This window comes from Bacillus rossius, chromosome 17 (genome assembly GCF_032445375.1).
Source record: "Bacillus rossius redtenbacheri isolate Brsri chromosome 17, Brsri_v3, whole genome shotgun sequence".
In the NCBI taxonomy this organism is placed as follows: domain Eukaryota; kingdom Metazoa; phylum Arthropoda; class Insecta; order Phasmatodea; family Bacillidae; genus Bacillus; species Bacillus rossius.
The window spans coordinates 14,258,941-14,279,888 of record NC_086344.1 but is presented as its reverse complement, the minus strand read 5'-3'; the positions used below and the strand labels follow the sequence as shown (position 1 = coordinate 14,279,888).

The window sequence follows — 20,948 nt, the reverse complement described above, 5'->3', positions numbered from 1 at the left end:
TGATTCTGTTATCTAGTAGGTACTAGTGGACACGATTTCAAATAAATTCAGAACATAACCATATTTAATTTGTTTATAAAAGTATTTTTCTGCTCAACAAGTCTTTATTTGAAGGTTTTTACGAACGTGGAGGGGAATTTTGATGTCAGTCTTACCATGTACTAAAAGCATGCAATCATGTGTGTTAACGCAATTTTGGATTGGCCATTCTTACGTGGCATCCGTATTAATATATTTTTTTTAAAAGTGGAACTTCTTTGGGCGCAATGAGAGTAAAATTTCAAGGCCGAATTTTAATGCAACGTCGTCTTGAAATATTGTTGTAAAAAATTTCTGAGATGAAAAGTACAGAGAATCAGTTCTTGGACAAAAAGTTAAGGAGAGCACTTTGCTATCTATATATTTTGCTGGGCTCGTTTTAGTTTTCCTCTTTGTACAATGATTTGTCCCCTGCAAAAAAAAAAAGACCCGAGAGAGATAGATTAACGAAAGGCACTTGTGTCAGAAAATAGATATATGTATCCTATACATTCAGCTGTGAATGTCTTGAATTTTATATTTGCTCTCAGCATGCCCGCATTCCTCGTTCAACCAGCAGCGTAGAGAGCGCTGTAGAGACAGTCCCTACATTTCCCGCATAGATAGCGCTACCTGTTATGAATTTCATACTTCGTTCAGAGATTTGGTGTGTTTCAAATTTCAGAATTTTTTGAGGAAACATTGACACACACAGTTTTTTATATTGTATTTCAACAATGAGTAATATTTATGTAGAAAATTTTTATTCTTTCTCACTTTCTCTCTTTTACCCCTTAGGATATACTTACGAGTCAGAGTTTTGAACTGCCAAATAATTTAAACTTCTATCACGTGTACGGAGTTACACGCGCTCTTTCTAATTTTTAAAATTAATTAAGGTTTCTATGGTTTTGGGAAAACCTATTTTTGTAACGACTTAATGAACGATATAATAAAAATAGTTTTAAGACGAAGTTTACATACAACGGTTAATCCAAAATTCGCACGAAAAATGCAACAATAGGGAGTGGGGTGTTAGGTGACGGAAAGTTCTAGAAAACAAAATTGCGGATCCAATATGGCGGAATTCAAAATGGCGTATCCAAAATAAACGCCGGGGACAAGGTCATCCAAGATGGCCGCCGTGACGTCACAATCCAATATGGCGGCCTGAGGTAACAATGTAAACAATCTCTTATCCACAGCCCGAAGCCTGGTGCCGGAGCCCCTATTATACACTACTTAGTATCTAAACAAATAAACAAGCTAAAAATACTTTTTTGAGGTTATGGTTTCATCCGTCCGTCCGTGGAAGGCGAGAGCTGGGCGAGGTTTGGACGGATGGAATGTTCCGGGCCGCGTGAAGGAGGCTTGCAGCCAGGCACACAGCTCTGTGTGGTGTTGAGGGCGACGGGTGGAATGAGGACGTGCGGGGGAACCACACATAACTTAGAAACACACAACTTAGAACGGGCATAACTTAGAAAGATCGAATAAAAATCCACGTAACTTTGAACTGTCATAAGTTAGAACGATCATAACTTAGAAACACATAACTTAGAAACACACAACGTAGAAACACACAACTTAGAAACGTCGTAACTTGGAACAATCACAACTTAGAAACACACAACGTAGAACTGGCATAACTTAGAAACACGTAACTTAGAAACACGTAACTTAGAAACACGTAACTTAGAAACACGTAACTTAGAAACACGTAACTTAGAAACACGTAACTTAGAAACACGTAACTTAGAAACACGTAACTTAGAAACACGTAACTTAGAAACACGTAACTTAGAAACACGTAACTTAGAAACACGTAACGCCGAAACATACAACTTATAAACGCCATAACCTAGAAACACACAACTTATAAACGCCATAACCTAGAAACACACAACTTAAACGCCATAACCTAGAAACACACAACTTAGAATCGCCATAACCTAGAAACACACAACTTAGAACAGGCATGACTTAGAAGATTCTATGTTGTGTGTTTGTAAGTTGTGACGGTGGCGTGGTGTGTCGGCAGTCGGACATCAAGGGCTGCCAGAAGAAGCTGGTGGAGCAGCTGACGCAGCTGCTGCAGGAGGCGCCCGGCCCGCCCACGCGCAAGCTGATCGCGCGCTGCCTCGCCACCCTGTTCAGCGTGGGCGACACCTTCCTGCTCTTCGACACCGTCAACAAGTGCAACGACATCCTGCGCAACAAGGACGACTCGCCCAGCTTCCTGCCCACGCGCCTGTGAGTTGCACACCCCTCCTTCCCACCCCCACTCACACCCTTCCTTCCCACCCCACACCCACACCCACTCCCACCCCTCCTTCCCACCACCACCCCCACCCCCCACCCCCACACAGTGGCGGATCCAAGGGGGGGGGGGCACCAGGGGCAAGTGCCCCCCTCCCCCCCGAAAAACCAGTTGTCTGCTACATTAATATTGCCGACAAAAATGATTGTTTCTGAAACATAAAAATATATTTTAATATAATTAATGAATTTCTTGTAGAATCATAAAATCTGGCGGTTGGATGTTATGTGTAGTGTGAGTAGATTAAATACAAATTCAGTAATTTTAAGACATTTTTTCTCCGGCTGCTCTGAAATCCTAGAGTGCCCCCTCCGAGGTGAACCTCTGGATCCGCCACTGCCCCCACACCCAGACCTACCCCCACTCCCACTCACACCCAGACCCCCTAAGAACAGCGTGTCCATGCAAGCGTTGTTGAGAGTTGCTTCAAGATCGCAGTTAAAGAGTAACTCAAACTGTTTCTGACACTGCTTTGTTGCTCTCTCGTTTGCAGCGTGAAAGAATGGCTCTCTCCCCAATTACTAGAGGGTGAACATGTAAACTTTATTTGGCAACAGGATGGAGCCCCTCCCTATTGGAATCTCTCTGCATGAGCGTGGTTGAACGTACAAGTCCCTGACCGTTGGATTGGTCGTAATGGTCGAGACGACAGAGCTCTTTTTCGCTGGCCTCCAGTTCACCTGAAAGAATGTCTCTTTCCCCAGCCTCCCGGTCCTTCCAAAGCCCTGCCTGTTCGCCAACCCACCCGCATGCCGTCCAATGGTAGCTACCTCGGTCCTGGTACCAGTACCAGTCCTTTCAGTCCCGCCTCGCTAGTCCCGTGACCGTCACGCACATCGACGACAGGGACCAGTTTCTACACGTCCACCGCCGCCGACCAGATGGGGGCGAAACCCTTCACGTACCTCAGACCAGACGAAAAGACTGACCGGGTAGTCTTGAAGCGCCTCCCTCTGTCTGTAACAGCCGACCAAGTCAAAGACGAACTGATCCTCCAAGGCCTTCCCGTGTCCTGCGTCACCAAGATGAGGGTATCCGGAAACGCCACCACCCAACCCTTCCTCGTCTGCACCACCGAACTGGGGGATGCAGCTCCCTACTACCGCCTCCGCTCCCTCAGCTGCTGGTGATCAAGGTTCTACCCTACCGGGGTTTTTGGCCGAGTCCCCCAATGCTACAACTGCCACCCGCTGTCGACGTGACTCGGCGTGCAGGATCTGTGGGTCTCGGGAACTGCACGTCCCAGACCAAGTCCTGCATCAACTGTATGTGCAGACAAGTCTGGTCACGTCGAAATCCGTTTTTTTTTTGACGTGATAACGTCTTATAAATTGATGAACGCCGGCTTCACGCCACGAAAAATTGTCACGTTCCGCCTGAGTCAAGCGTGCAAGAACCGGCCAACCACCGTGCGAGAAAATCTTCTATAATATCAAACAGGCTAAGGCGGGCTTTTTAACTAATTGTTTGTGATTATATTTAAACAAATTATTTAAATTAAATTAGCAAAAACTGTAAATAATATTTGAAAAATTAGAAAAAGTATGCAATTTTTTATCAATGTTTTCTTATGACGTTATCACGTAAAATTATCGTCCGTAAACCGACTTTACAGACAAAACCCCCCCCTTTAATGATTTTAAGCACGATCAGTTGTCAATAGTCATTAAACTGGTAATGTTTAATACTTTATGTTTTCTAAATTCGATAAAGTGTAATGGTTTTATTTTACAGACTAGCAGCATTTGTTGCATAGCATTGATGGAAATAATAAAGAGTGCAAACTATAGTATATTCTATGGAAAACAATTTTATGGTCACTTTTGACGTGTGTGTAGTTTCAATGTGTTTCAATGAGTACTTGTTGTGTAATACAGTTATGTTATCTTGCAAAATTGTTTGCTGATACCGGCAACCAAGAGTGGTTGGACAGGAAAAACAGGAAAAACAAGGAAATAGCGTAGAACTGTAGAGTAAGAGAATTGAATAACCCTGCCTATAGTACTGACTTGCAGTGCGTGTATGCTGGGGCGAGTTTTATCAACCTTGGCTCTCAGTAAATGACTATCATAATTATGCTTGTGCGAATACTAGGTTTTTTGATGCAAAGCGAATATCAAATCAAATGTTTAAAATATTCATGAAGTCGAAATAAGTTGTGAATATTGTTCTCGGCGAAGCTGTATTATACATATTTTATAAAAAAAAAAGGATTCAAGTAAAAAAAAAAGTTAAATGTTTGACCTGAAGGGGCCTTATATTTAGCATCATTCAGTAAAATTAAAAAATAACGATGCATAATATTAAAATAAAGCCGTGGTAGCAGAGTGCCTCTTATTTATTTCTCAAGTAATCAACTTTATTCAAGCAAAATATACGCAATACAAACAAAAACCAAATATTTTCATGAGCAAATCCTAGGCTTCCAATGGTTTTAACTTCGCAACAGATTCGAAGCTTCAACATCAGACGCGAAGCTTTACACCACAACCGGAGCTTCAATTAAAACGAAGGGCGAAGTCGGATTGAGCGTTAAAAGAGAACTTCCAGTTGATTCGCTCAGTCGAAGCTTGGCACTGGCCTAGTCGCAGAGCTGTTCGTTCTGTGCTGACACGCGGGACTGCTTGCTGGTTGGCTGGGTGTGGTGACGCCATTGTTTGTGGTGTTTGCCAGGGCTGCCATCTGCTGCGTGGGCTACATGTACGAGAAGCTGGGGCGCATGATGGGGCGCTCGTACGAGGAGACCGTCCAGATCCTCACCAAGTCCCTGCGCAGCGCTGAGTCCCAGACGAGGATCGAGATAATGCTGACCTTGGAGAAGGTGAATCCTAACAGCATACTGCACTTTTAACCATATGTATTTATTAGGGACCGGAAAAATTCGCGGGTTCAATGACCTCTAGGATGAACTCCATAGTTCTAAGTACACTCGGTCAAATGAAACCCACTCATTGGCTGCTGTCTTGTGAGACGTTCCAGCGTAGCAGCCTGTGATTCGATAAAGCTTTGGTTGGGTGTTTCTCATTGGCCCAGAGTAAAACCAGGTGAGTTGTGAACCAATAACAGAGGCAGCACTGAGGTATAACAATTTGTATTTTAGCCTATCGCGAAATGAATTCGCGAATTTTTCCGGTCTCTAGTATTTATTTATTTATTTATGTATAGAGACCGGAAAAAATTCGTGATTTCAATGACCTGTAGGATATACTCCATGATCCTCTATGCACGCGGGTAAATTACACCTGCTCATTGGCTACTGACTCGTGACACTTGTTTAACTGGGACGCTAGTGATTCGATAATTCTTTTGTTAAAGGTTTTTCGCTGGCCGAGTGTCATTCAGATAAACTGTGGCCCAGTCACTGATGCGGTAAAAAGGCAAACGTTTTTTGGATTCTAGCCTATCATGAAATGAATCCGCAAATTTTTCCTGTCTCTATTTATGTATAATTGTGTGATCAGTCAAGGACATTGTTGGTGGGCGCGATACGTTCAACAAATGAGGTCGTTGCAGGTATATAGACACATCACCCACGTTAGTACCAAGAACAGGCAGCTCTAACTGGTGATTGGCCAGCGTATATAAGTAGTGCATACCACATACCTGCAGTGACCATGGCAAGACATTATCAAACACAGTGACGGACACATAACAATTAAGACAACATCAAATATAAAAACTACAAGAAAACATGCAGATATACAAGAGAGATTTACATGCTGCAGTTATAGAAATGGTATAAAGAATATAATGAAATACAGTAAACCAATAGTTGATTACATTATGCTTATAACAGTCCGTACCTCTGTCTAGCTCAATTCCGGCCGACTGTTATAAATATTTTAACACTTGAAATATATTTCCGGGCTCCCAAAGTAGCTTCTGTAAGTTCCATGAACTGTCACTACTGATGATCCTTGAATAAAATAAATTACCTATCTTAAAATATATAATGGAACAAACCATATTTTATTTTCCTTCCCGAAAATTAACACGGTGCAATGGTAGAAATCTTTTTTACTAACAAAAGACACTGTTCAGATTATTCATAAAAAAATTTTACTTAACAAAGTTTCTCCTTTTAAATGGTACCAAAATGTTCGCCAAAACAAATGTTATTTGTCGCTGATATTAAATCCCAATATCTCCTATGACGCGAGGTACAGCCAAAGACTCATTCTCGGGATGACAAGGAACCAACTCATGTTGGCCTCGTTGATGACTTGTCAACAAATTCCAAATAACAGTTCCTCGATCAGCGTAGCCCGGACCACGACTGGTAAGTCGTCTGCAGACGATTCGAGTTCCTACACCAGATCTCATACCCATGGTTGACCACCGGAAACAGACGGACGCTGTGCCGAATGAATCCTCTGGTGGATCACAAGGGCATAGTGAGCGGCCGTAACACATACGGACCGCCTAGTATAGTCATAATAAGCCTTCCGGCTCAGGAACTCTTAATTATCGTTTTTCTCTCAGAGGGGATACTTCCTTAGATGTGTTCAGGCATGATCCCACGGATGGTAGCTTCGCACCACCGGTCGTTAAGCCCGAGTGCGTGAGCCGGTGGCCCGTACCGGCGGTTCCTCTCGCACTGAGCAGGAATACTGGGGCAACGACCAGTTTCTCAGTACGGTAAAACTAACCTGTCTCACCTCTTCACCTACATTGTAATTAATTTTGCGACCACCACCCGACACAACCTTTCAGTTCTACGGCGAGCGAACAACTGCTGGACGACCTGACTACCTCCATCAAGGAAGGAGAGAGTCCCCAACGACCACTCACTAAACATCTTCAAACATATGTTACATTTTCGACCAGCCTGGGCACAAGTTACATACATGAAAAAAAGTTTATAATTATGTATAACCAGGGACTTCACTTTTCTCAGTCTCGTTATAATTCTAATGCAGGATGGGGAACACACGTTTCTGTCTCTTTCTCACCAGATCACCTCTCTTTGCAAAACTCTTTACAGACTACGAATGATGATGCACAACTGTCAAATAAAAATACAGTTAATAGTAACAGAAAATTATGTTCGGCAATGTCTGACCACACCTACATGCTGAAATGACCAAGTGCTTTTATCGTAATGCTGACGTCGGCCAGGGCCACGCCCTCCCTAAGCCCGATGTGCCTCGCCCCCTGTGGACCCCTTCTCCTCCCACCATCATCCATCATGCGAGTGTGTGCGTGGGTGTGCGTGCACGTGTTTGTCCGCCCCGCGAGAGGCGAGTAGAGTCTGTGCCACGCATCCCTCAAATAATGTTCTAATTAATATCATTTGTAATTTTACTTATATTTTTTAATCCCTTCCAGGTTTTTTTTTCTTCCCCTTTCAGCTAAAATAATGACGGAGCAGCGCAATGCGCAAACACTTTCGGAACGCACCCTTACGCGGGCAGTTTATTTTTGAACTTGATAAATATTTGCTAACGCAGGTAAATATTTATAGCACTTATAATTAATTGTGATCTATTGTCTAGTGCTAGAGAGTTTCTTTTGTGTTACTTTGTTTCTGCACGTAATTATAAAACGGCGTAGCAGTAGTTCAACTGCTTCCTGCCGCCATGACACCCGGGCCAGACCCCAGTCTCTCTCATCCGCTGCCTGGGGTAGGACACAACTTAACGCACCTCGTTGACTGATCTCTTAACATCCGCCATCGTTAATGTTTGTTTAAACCTTTTTCTTCAACTTCAAGGCATACCCCTGGTGGTAGACTGTTCAATCAGTAATTTAAGTCCTAGGGGACATTTCAAGTCGAGCGACGTGACTTGACTTCCAGGCCAGGACACGCTGTGTCCTGGTCCGCCCCTAAACCAGTTGAATTGCCGTCAGCATCTTTCGCAGCTTTGATACGTACAAGTTCTTTAATGATTGTGTGTACTCGTGTACGACTCGACCAGAATAAAACCCTTCAGCCCAACCTGTGAGTATCTGATTCGCACGACCACGTGTGCTTCCTGCATACGGACCGGGGCGTGTGGGACGCCCTAAGAGCCCACCGACGACCATCACCCGGTAGTGCAATAGCGTGCCCGCCGCTCAGAGCGGACTGGTAGGGTAGAGTTGAACGCAGCGTGGGGGAATCGAGCCTAGCTCCCGCGTGGGTCACGTCACCACCCAGAGACAGAGTCGCAAGCCGGGTCCGTGTGCCCATCCACGTGATGGCGCCCATGTCCGCAGTTCATGACACGCCGAATTAAGTAATTCCTCAAATTCCCCACGACGTCAATATTTATTAACAAATTATGAGAAATGTTAAAAAAAAAACTTATGTAAATAACGATCACGTAAACCACTTTGCTAACCTACAAACACCTCCTAAATATATAATTAGCAGTTATTTACATGGTATCAAGAAACCTAACCAAGTATGCTTTGAATCAGTTCAAAAAATTATTAAAAATTGTTTATATAATTGTTTTATATGTTGGGAGGTTAAGGGCCTGTAATGCTACATGCTTGGGTGTTTAATTTCAGTTTTCTAATTAATTATGGAATTTTCAAAATTTTTTTAATGTGTATGTTTTATGTAATGTTTAATTAAAAATAATTTTTTTTTTTTTAATTATTTAATAATTGGGATAGTACACAAAGAAAGTCACTCCTATAGCATATGCAGAAACTCTTTGCGATAGTTCTTAAAAAACTTTTTCTCCCTTAGAAAGTAATTTTTGCGATGGTCAGCATTTTGTCCTCGGGTGAGCTGTAAGTTCGCAGTGATGGTAGTTGAAGTAGCAGTGCCAGCTCACCGTCCGTGCCGGGTGGTGTCCCAGGTTTGTTCCGGGATGGGGAACGCCATCACCAACGTGCACAAGGAGATCTACAAGGCGGCGCGGCCGTGCCTCACCGACCGCGTCATGGCCGTGCGGTGCGCCGCGGCCAAGGTGAGTGTTGTACGCTTGCACTGGCGTTGACTTGAGCCATCATGAAGTGAGTATTTTTAAAACCAATATGCTATCACTAGAGGCTGGATTATACGGTGAATAGAAAAAAACCCGAAATAACAGTGTAATTAACACCGAAACGAAAGTCAGTACACTGCCAAACACCGAAATGGAAGTCAGTTACACCTCATAACACCGAAATGGAAGTCAGTAACACCTCATAACACCGAAATGGAAGTCAGTAACACCTCATAACACCGAAATGCAGTAAGAGTCACCTCAACTACATCATTTATTATTAAAACATCTAATTAATTTCATTAATATTGACTTTTGTTCTTATCTAAAACCCTTAAATGTTATATATATTAAGTACAAAATAATCTAGTTTATGTCTTTGGTTTTTTTCGAAGTAAATAAAAGCAGTTTGTTTTAATTTTTTATAGGGATAAAGACAAAATCCACTATTTTTAATGACAATATAATGACAGATTTATAACACCCCTTTAAATCTTGGCTCTAGCTATCATGTCAGCAAGGAATTAGCTTTGATCTTCATTATAACCAAAAAATGGTTTGCTATCCGGAGGGCAAAAGCGGAGAGGATCCGTCCTCATTTTATTTTCCTTAAGGACCTCGCCTACCCGGGCACACGTATTCTGTGCAGAGCTTCAGAAGATACCACACAATTGGAAAAAAATATTCAAGATACAGTGGTGTCTGATTATCCAAAAGCGTTAAAAAATACGCTGAGGGAAGATGAGTTTGGTTCTGTTTTCGAAATTTTGTTTTTAAACTGTATTTCTAGAAGAGTGATAAATGTTAAAATGCGTGTCTTCAGGGTACCTAATGTACCAGCACGACGAAAAGACTGCGCGTAAGTTCAAAGCAGTGCGAGTGGACCTAGAAGCACCAGTGAGGGTCGCACTTATCATCCCGCCTCACTAACACAAATACACCCCGAACCATGGGCTTAGATCCAGGCTCCCCCTGGAACTAACAAGCCCCTCACTGATTTTGCGCTTGCAAAAGCGTGACTTGTGAAACTGGTTTTATGTCAGAACCATGTCTTACGGAAAAAATTCTGTTTATTTTAATTTTTCCTTCTTATTACATGCGTTTAGGCCGAATGTGGGCCGTACACAACGTGCAAACACCCTATCCAGAGATGACTTGTGTTGTTAAAACCCACACACAAAACTCCCAGGCCACGCTCGTCTGCTCCTGGAAATTTTGGTCCCCCCCCCCTTACGAACCATACAGAGTTGTGCCTCTGCTCTTCACTAGGCGGGCCCTTTAATCTTTAACACAGCAACGCCTGCACTCACCTGCTCCCTCAGCTTCTTACCTCCGTAGTCCATCGAGGTTCGCCTGAACACTTCAAATCGACCATTGAAAATGAGTCTCTGTCCTGTGACCTGGGACTGAAAGAACGTGTTCATGCTCCGACGCAGCGGTTCCCAATTTTTTTTCGACCAGGGAATCCAATGATTGACTTTTCTTTTGGCAGAACCCCAACTCCTTCAAAAAAAGCTATCTAACATTAATTGTGCCTGCTTTATACGACATTCGTCCTGACTCACGGAACCCCTGTGACTCTGCCACGGAACTCCAGGGTTCCACGGAACATCTTTTAGGAACCTCTGCTCTAGTGAAGCGACTGCCAACTTCACTCTTCTCAAGTGCTAGAAGTTATAATTTTTGAAAATGATACTAGAGCCAGACAAAATGAATTAGTATTAAATTTCTTACATAAAAATTTTTAATATCATGTTATTTGTATGATAGCCAATAAATAGTGTATGTGGCATTCATTAAAGAAACAAAAAAAATTTTCTCTTAAAAATAGTACTTGAAAAAAAAAATATTTTTAATTTAAAGAAGAATTAAAATGACACAATTTATGAATGAAATAAAAATTAATAATATTTTTCAGTATTTCTATGAAAATACCATGGCTTCATAACAGTATGTACTGACAACTTGTTCTACATTTATGGAAATGAAGAAGGCTAACACACAACGGTTTACCTGATACTAATATTTCTTTGATGCAAGATAGTTTCGTCTTTAATGTATACTCTGTTATGTTGGCAGACTGTCAAGAAAAGTAGTATACCACTTAAAATCTTATTAAGTGTTCTGTGTTAGAAAAGGTTGATTTTCACTTTCCTCTAGGATCTTTATTTTTAAGAAGAGAATTATTAGATGCTGTATTTATGCATAACTGCTACAATAATAAAATTACTTGTACCTAATTATCTACTTGACAATACAGGTATTAAACTACCATAATTTAACAGTTATCAGAAAACATTATTATGCACATTAAGTAATACTAATGGCATTTTATACAGAACAAATTCAAATTAATATAAGTATAGGAGCAGTGTGCGCAAGTGTTACGAGTGATTATACAGCTGAGCTGAGAGGTGTGCACGATTGTTAATGAGTGTACAGTTGAGCTGAGCAGTGTGCATGAGTATTGTGAGTGTACAGGTGAGCTGAGCAGTGTGTGCAAATGTTATGAGTGATTGTACAGGTGAGGTGAGCGGTGTGCACAAGTATTATGGGTGATTGTACAGGTGAGCTGAGTGGTGTGAATGAGTGTTACGGGTGATTGTACAGGTGAGCTAAGCAGTGTGCACGAGTGTTACAGGTGATTGTACAGGTGAGCAGAGCAGTGTGCATGAGTGTTATGAGTGATTGTACAGGTGAGCTGAGCAGTGTGAGTGAGTGTTGTGAGTGATTTTACAGGTGAGCAGAGCAGTGTGCATGAGTGTTATGAGTGTTATGAGTGATTGTACAGGTGAGCTGAGCATTGTGTGCGAGTGTTGTGAGTGATTGTACAGTTGAGCTGAGCAGTGTGCACAAGTCACTGGTGATTGTACATGTGAGCTGAGCGGTGTGTGCGAGTGTATTGTACAGGTGTGCTGAGCGGTGTGTGCGAGTGTGCAAGTACAGGTGTGTGCCGAGCGGTGTGTGTGCGTGCGCCCCCAGTGCCTGTTGGAGATGCTGAACCACGCAGCGTTCCTGTACACCACGGAGCTGGAGAGCCTGGCCACGCTGTGCTTCCGTGCGTTTGACGGCTCCAACTACGAGGTACGCTGCGCCGTGGCGCGGCTGCTGGGCGCGCTGGTAGCCTGCACGCAGCAGCCGCACAGGATCAGCCCTGCAGGTACCACGCTCGACTTCCGCAAACACAGTAGTCCAATACTCAACATCAGTAGTTCCCAAACGGTGGGTCGCGGCCCACTAGTGGGTACGCGACTCGATCCTAAAACTATCAGATACCATCGAATAAACCATCAGAAAATATAAGAAAAATTGAAACAAATCGAACTGTGTGCAAACACATATCTAATGTTAAATAAATAACTGTTTGTCAACTGTTTTCAAATCAGAACACAAATTGTTTATCAATAATAAATCTGTATCTTAAAAAAAGCACATATATTTGCAATATATGATGGTAAATTTTACATACATAAGGAAGGGATACGATACAAATAAGGTTTTTTACTCCACCATGGACCGATGGCCCTTGGAGGTATTCCTATTAGGAAAGATGGGTTGCCAGCTGAAAAAGTTTGGGAACCACTGCTCTACATCGTTTTAAGTGTTCTGTTTTATGAAAAGGTTGATTTTCACTACTTCCCTCTAGGATCTTTAGCTTTAAGAAGAGAATTATGGACGTAGTTATGCAAAAAGGAACCAACCCACAATTTTACTATATTTTATTTGAAAATAAATTAAAATAGTACAAGGTTGATTGTACCGTCGTTGCTATTATTATATCTGTTTTTATACCAGACCATTAAAATCATACCAACATTATATTATCAATAGGAGAATTTCTATTTATAATTAACTTTAACTTCAAAATACTCAGAATAGGTTTCATGTGGGTTGGTTCCTTTTTGCATAACTACGTCCATTTAATGCTGTAATTATGCATAACTGCTATAACTAGATTGATAAACACTGAATGAATAAAAATTGTAAATCACACTCTTGTGATAGCCTTAGATACCTCAAATGTTTTTTTTTGCATAGACGTGGCTATAGTTGTGATAAAGGGCGGTTTTGTTGCCATCATCAAGATTTCAATCCCTTGATTAATAAAAGCGGGGGATAAAAAATTCTTTTCCATGCTGTTTTTTTTGTAACAATTCCTTCATACTGATTTGTCAACAACTTTTTCATGGGTTTGTAGACACGGTAGATATTGGTACTGGCCTTGCCCACACTCTTTGTCTACATAGTAGAGTCTCGCTTATCCGACACAGTGGCCGGCACAATGTCGGATAAGCGATAATGTCGGATAATAGAGAGAAGTGAAGAAAAAGCTTCTTAAACGTTAAGCTAGATTGTATCTTGGAACATTGTACATACCTACATATGTTATAATAAACATTACAATCTTACATCATAATATTGTTCTACGAGTACAACAAAACAATAGAAGAAATGAACGGACAAAATGAACTTGCAGTGACAGAATTATTGTCTGAAGTTACGAGTTCCATAAATGTTACGCTTAAAGTTCGGTCCTGTGAGGATATATATAAAATTTTATTGTAGTCTGTTTTCCTTATGAGTGCTGTTTCTTCGTTGCCAACCCTTGCCGTCTTTGCAGCATTATTATGTCACTTCCTCTAGCTTCTTCTTGTTGCTCAATGTATTGAATTGCAGTCTCTAGAGCCTTCACTTCGTCATTACGTGAACTTCTGCGAGACTCAACAGTCCGTGTTTGATCTTCATCTTCATTTTCGTTGTCATTGCAGTTGCCAAGAGCGACAATTTCTCTGTCAGTTATTTCAATGCCTCTTCAGCCCTTTCTGAGTAGTTATTCTCGAGACATGCTTATTACAAATTATCGTATTGTTAGTCAAAATGAGACTATATTGGTGAAATTAGTACTGAGAAATTTTTTAGTTCAATATTTGTTAATTAAAACAACATTTTTATGAATGAACTCAATATATAAAAAACATGACACCAGAATATCCGGTTTAAAAAAAAAAAATTGACCTAAAAATAAAACCATAAAATATTGTCCCTACTAATGGGTAGAGACAGGTGTTTTCGGTGAAAAAATTTGCACAATTTCGTTACTTTTTACGAGATGATTTCGGTATATTTTTCGCTATTTTATCAGTAGTTTCGTCAAAAATTGTGTTGATTTTAAAACTGCAATATGAGGTTTATAAATATAAGTTCTACGTGAATGTGTTTAATATGTCATTTAAGAGTACAACTACACAGTTTGTCTGCATTGTTCAGGTTTTAAAAAATGCATATATTTACTAGGCCTAAACATGTTACAAAGCACAGTACTGGAAACTGATTTAAAAAATTTGCTTACAATAAAAAGCTCAAGTCCTAACCTAAAAACAAATAAGTTACGTTTATTTTTACCCGTGGCTAGGTTATATAAACTTTTTCCAAAAAGTGCTGTAGAAAACACGACTCGCAGCTATATGAATAGGTATTTCAAGATTAGGTTGGCCTAACAAAATTTATTATCGTAACGTTGTTTGCCTGATTAAGAATGCACAAACCTGTTAAAATATCGTACGCTTTAGCACCTACCTGCAATGTACTTGTGCATCCATTGACAAAGTTTCGTTTCATTCAGTTTTTCAATCGGGATGTTCGCTTCGATAAAAGCTCGAGTTGTTGACATAATGAACTCATTCTTGTCAAATTTTGCTTTTTTTTTTGCCGTGAACAAGGCTGATTCCAGCGAAACTTGCCTTTTTGCACCGGATTGTTGACTTTCCTTGTTTTTGTTATGCGGTCACTGGTTTTTATGTGTTTCAAGCACGTGTCAATTCCGTTGCCACTCTATTCTAACGTTGCAGTACTTGCACACGAGAATTTTTTGCACTTTGTCAAAGACATAGAATCCTTCGCTCCCAAACTCCGCCGCCCTGTCAAATACTGTCACAACCATTTTAAAATCAACGTTTTACAAAAAGAAACAGAGCAAAAACGTTTGATTACATCGACGCCATTTTAACAAACAGTGGCGAGTGGCGACTCTGGCGAGGCGATAGTGCAACAGGCAACACGAATACGACTTCCTAGACTATCGAAAGTCGTTAACAATCGATTATAATCGACTGCTGTTATTGAGTCATCAAAATACGCACGTTTAACAATTTTTAGTGTGTTTTTTCGTAATTTTTTTCGTGATTTCTCTAAGTAATCGATAATTTCGCGTTTTTAAGTTTATGTATATTAATTTCGTTAATATTTCGCGATTTCGCGCATCGCGAAAAACACCTGTCTCTACTAATGGGTGGTATTATGCATGTCGGGTTTAGCCTGTTAGCTTTTAACCCATTTGCATCTACAAGCGTACTAGTACGCAGCTGTTTTTCTAGCCGATAACACCATAGGCATACTGGTACGCAAAATGGCTAATCTGCCCGAAAAACTTGAAAATATTCCCTTTAGAATGAAAATAACCCCTCAGAGTAGCTAATATTGATATAACAAAGGTATATTATCGTGAAACTTAAACTATTTTTAAAATTTTATTTAAAGAATAAAAATATAATTAAAATAGAAAATAACTTTAATAATAGTAATATATAAAAAGTTTATGGATTCCATGGTATGTCTAACATTAAAGTGAGTGGATGCAAATGGGTTAAATGTGTCCTGAAAACCACTTCAGGACTACAGTGAAATCTCATTACAACGTACTTGACAAATCCCACCTTTTTGGTACTTAATAATGAAAGTGCTTTACACTGAACTGTTACTAAATGTAAAACATTTTATTGGGACCTAAAAATATATAGTTTAAAGTGAGAGGTCCTTTATAGTGAGGTACATACCTACTTTGTAACGAGGTTTCACCGTATTCACTCACGAGCGGGAACTTTGATCGCTCGGCTGGCTCACGGCCGCTGGATTGCTGATAAGTAGGGCCATGCATATTTCGCGAAAAGATTCCGAGACTAGCTGAAAGTTAAGACACTGTACCACCGTCTGTGTTTCGTGATTGGCTGAGTTTCTTCCCAGGTACATGACGATTGTTAAAACACCGATCACAGTAATTCGTTGCGGAAGCAAATGCGTCCTGAATGGCTCAGCTAAACAAGGCAGCTACTTCTCTCGTAGACGGCCCGCCAGTCACAAGTGAGAATCCGCTGGTGCGAGTATACCTTGTCGCAGTCTAATAGGCGTTCAGCTTTATTCACAAAAATGCCTGCCCCTACTGATAAGGGGTCGTCCATTAATAACGTGATGTTTTTTTAGCAAATTTTTAACCTCCCTCCCCCGTCACCATAAATCACATGTATTTTTTGGTACAAAATATTTTTAAAAATTTCAGATTATTATCTTTAAATATAGGTATAATCTAATTTAATTCTGGAAAATTAAGCACAGTGATAAAAATGTCCAGACACACATTAAGGTTGCAGGTTTATTCTCACTGGCATAAAAATAATAAAGGAAAGGCTTATATGTGATTTACGCACGTATTCGGCGCCAAAATCACAGCCTTACTGGCGACTGGCAAGCCGAGCCGGGTGGTTCATGTTGCGGCGGGCGGGGATATTGTTGCCTGGCTACGGCGAGTAAAGGTCACGCGTCGCTTTTCGGTTTAGTAGAAATTGGGCGAAAAAATAAATACACGTGATATCTCTCTACACCCCCTCCCCCCTTGTGATATTTCGTGATTTTTCCCGACCCCCCCCCCCCCCCCTTTCGAGCCTCACGTGATTAACGGACCATCCCTAAGTATGTTCTGGAGACGTGACGCCGGCGGCGCCGCAGGTCCTCAGAACAAGCTGGCCAAGCTCCTGTCCCTGGAGGAGGCCCTGGGCGTGCTGATGACGGGGTTCCTCCGCGGCGGCGTGGGCTTCCTCAAGGGCACCGGCGAGATCATCAAGGGCAGCTCCGGCGTCAACCGGGAGGTCCGCGTCGGCGTCACGCACGTGAGTTCCCGTCGCGACGTTGCTCCGCGAGGGGGACGCACCACAACGCTCTAATGCCAAATTGACCACAACACCGACAGCTAGAAAACTGCTGTGTACCACAACGCCGAATTACCACAACGCCGAAATACACTAATGTTGAAAAATGTCATTGCAGGACTGCCACAAAGGTTAGGTTAGGTTAGGTTAGACGAGGTTAGGTTAGGTAAGGTTAGGTTAGGTAAGGTTAGATTTGATTTTGGTATTTCAACATTAAGGAAACACACACAAATTCATTCAGTTGTTATTTCGGCGTTGTGGTCAATTTTGACATTCAGCGCTATGGTATTTCGGCATTGTGGTAACGACCCCTCTGTGAGGATGCAACATTGTCTTGAAATCAGGGATGGGCTTGTCAAACCCTTAGTATTCGAAGGATTCAATATTCAATGAAAACAATTTGAAGGAAAATATTAGCCGTAATAAATTAAATTAAATAATCAGCACTGATAACCTTTGAATTTTACAATATCAAATTTTTTCTTCAAACCTATTCTTTACCATCGTCCAAGATATTGTAATTTACCATATGTGATATAAATCAGATTCTAATTATGTATTGCTTCCGGAAACTTCGTGAAACAAACATTTACTAGGTTAAGAAGTTTAGAAACCACAGTTAAAATTTTTTATTTCTTGTCCATTATCTTATTTTTGACCCTTAAGATCTAGATTCGGATTCGAGGGGTATATTCAATGTATTCTTTTGGATTCAATTTCGAGATTTGGCTTCGAGAAAATTGTTTTTCAACTCATCACTATTTGAAATGCTATGTCTTTTTTACCTCTAGCTAGAGTATGTCTTCAGTGTAACTTATCAGAATTAAATTAAATATGTATGTGACCCAAATATTTTTCATTTTCTTTGTACTACTGATCAATTTTCAATACATCACGTTAAAAGTAGGGTTCTGCCAATATTCTAATTTCCGAATTCGAGTTCGAATTTTGATATTCGATTCGTAAATTCGAATCAAATTCATTTTACAATAATTTGACTTGCAAAATCTGGCCCGGATGCACAAATATAAGACATCCCCTTCCCCCATTTTTAAAAGAAAAATAATGGACGATTACATCTTCCACTTACAAAAAATTATACATCGAAACCCCTTATTTACGTTACCGTTATTTACGTTTTCACGTTATTTGAACCATTTTATTTCTGTCCCGTTTTAACCTCATTTGATGTAATGCAATGAATTCCCATTGTTTACAACGCGCCTATTGCTTTACGCAGTTTACGCCGTTCTTTCTGATAAAAATGCTTACTAAATTAATTAATTCTATTACAAAGTAATCTGATTTGTAAATTGTATTTTAAAGACGTTTTTAAAAGTTAAAAACTTCATCTTTAACGTCTCGGGAGTCGCTTTATACCGCTTATAAAAACATAAGCAGCGCCAGTTTGGTTGTGTTGATTCCTGAATTCCCGTATAGAGCGCGCGCACGTAGTCGAAGATTGATATCGATAGCTCTCAGACTGCATGCACGCACGCGCTCTGTCGATAACCGAGTTAACCCGCACGATCGTTATGCGTATAGTTATAAATCACGTTCTTGTTACTGGTTTCTTCTTTTTTACGTTGAATAAAATAATTTTATTGCATCACTCATTAATTTAAATTATTTGGCATGCATTCGCAAAGTCTGCTTTTTAAATAAACGTACTTTCCATGAATAGGTTTTGTTTTTATGGATTACTTTACATTTTTTTTTGCATAATAGTATTCTCCGTTCACTCTTACCTGAGTTTTGGAATAAACAAAGCCTCTTGTAAACAAACATATTTATTGGCTGCCGGCTGCCGCGCACATTATTCGTGCCCAAGAAATAGTCCCTTGGTTACGTACCATTTGTAGGTAAGTATTTTTACACTGCCTTTTTTATAACAATTGTTGTTATAGGGCATTATAGCGTTTCACCATTAATATCCAATAAAGTTTAATGTGTCAGCAAGTATTTACTGACAATTATGTTAGCAGACGCCGTGTGTACAGTGTTCAGTTGATGCCCAGCGCAACAGTTGTATTTCGGATTCGCGCGCGCACGGTTAGTTATGGCTGACGCCGGACCGAGTTTTGTAAAGCACAGAACGGGAAAGCCTTTGAAAAGTGCACAGAAAACTATTGTGTTGAATGTTTTTAAAACATTTTCAGACAAATATCCGGATTGTCGTGTGAATGATATCGCGAGTTTAACTGCGGAATTTACGAGTGTTTCGAAGAGCAGTGTGCTTCGTGCAACGAAAGAATAACAGGACACTGGGACATTAACAACTCCCGGGAAGAAAAGGAAACTTGAGTATCCTGTTATCAAAACTTGTGATGATTTTGTGAAGACCGCTATTAGGCGTAAAGTGCATAGTTTTTTCTTCGCAAATGAACCACCTACGCTGAACAAAGTGCTACGGTGCTTCCTGTTATATTACTTCTCCGTTATTTTATTAGCACCGACTGTACTGAAGTTTGTGTGTTGCAACTAGTGCTTGACGCGCAAGATGAATTCAGCCTATCACTTGCTGACGCGGCGCAGTGATACGACGGTGTTTGTTTATTTCAAAACTCAGCTAAGAGTGAACCCATGGTCTCACCCATAATTATAAACTGGATTTTAGAATAAAATGTGCTATGCTTACGCGATAAAAACGGTAAATTTGTTTTTTTTCTTTTGTACCACTTCCTTATGCTGTGATATTTTTATTAATATTTTTATCCTTGAAAGTCAAACATGCTAAACAAGGTGGCAATTAGAGAGTTTTCTCTACAGCAGGCAACATAGTTACCAGCCGCAGAGAATTGTTGTTGCCGCACCATATTGATGAACTCACCTTTCTCCATGACAATTTGAAATGATTTGCGAAGTGATTTATGTTAGTGCTACAGACATATGTATAATTTTTAATTTTTTTTTTTTTAATTTTTGAGAATCTGGTTGTGCTTATTCAATATAGTCTCACTTTAATTTTAGTTACTTGATTTAAACTGTGAATTATGTGACAAGTTTTTCAAAGGTGGTATGTTAAAAATTTTTAATGATCTATGTTATTTTAATAAATATTCCCAAATTCAATTTGAAAAAAATTCAAAACTCGTGAATTTGTTTGAAATATGATTCGAATTCGATTCAAACTGATAAATCACAATTCACAGATGTCTAGTTAAAAGTGCACACCAGGGTCATGAAAGTAAAAATAGTTTTGGAATTTGAACATTATGTGCACACATGTATGGCGTGGAGTCTCTTTTTTCATGAACATATTACAGTACAAACCCAAATAGAGACCGACCGTAAATCGAGGCTGACCACCTACTTTTGCATTTACCCTCCACCAAAAAATAATCCATTTATTTTTCTTCTACATTAGAATAACTTTCACCAACTTGTTTTTCTACATCCTTCATCACCGCATATTATTCTATTAGCTTGCTGCTACAAAGTTGTTGGTCTGTTTCATGAAGTGTACAACTTTGAGGTTGTAATTTTTATTAGAGGTTTTCCTTCCTTATTTTGGAACCTGAGATGCAGTCATGACCTTTTTTTTTTTTGACACAATCACAAATAACAGGTAGATAGTTGTCCATACTATTAAAAACTAAAACTTAAAATTTAGTTTTATGCAGTGTGTATTAACCTATGATTTAGGTTAATGTTTGAAGGAAAATAAATTAGAGTGTAAACAAGCACACCAACATGAGAAATAAAAATTCA

At 40.2% G+C, this 20,948-nt stretch overlaps 1 protein-coding gene across 1 annotated transcript in view; it reads left to right on the top strand.

The window, feature by feature from the left end:
* Positions 1–20,948, top strand: part of LOC134540717 (HEAT repeat-containing protein 5B) — a 210,230-nt gene that overhangs the window by 36,359 nt on the left and 152,923 nt on the right. The window contains 5 exon segments of the mRNA XM_063383611.1: positions 2,060–2,271; positions 5,012–5,159; positions 9,130–9,240; positions 12,241–12,418; positions 17,038–17,198. Coding sequence (XP_063239681.1) covers positions 2,060–2,271; positions 5,012–5,159; positions 9,130–9,240; positions 12,241–12,418; positions 17,038–17,198 — 810 coding nt within the window.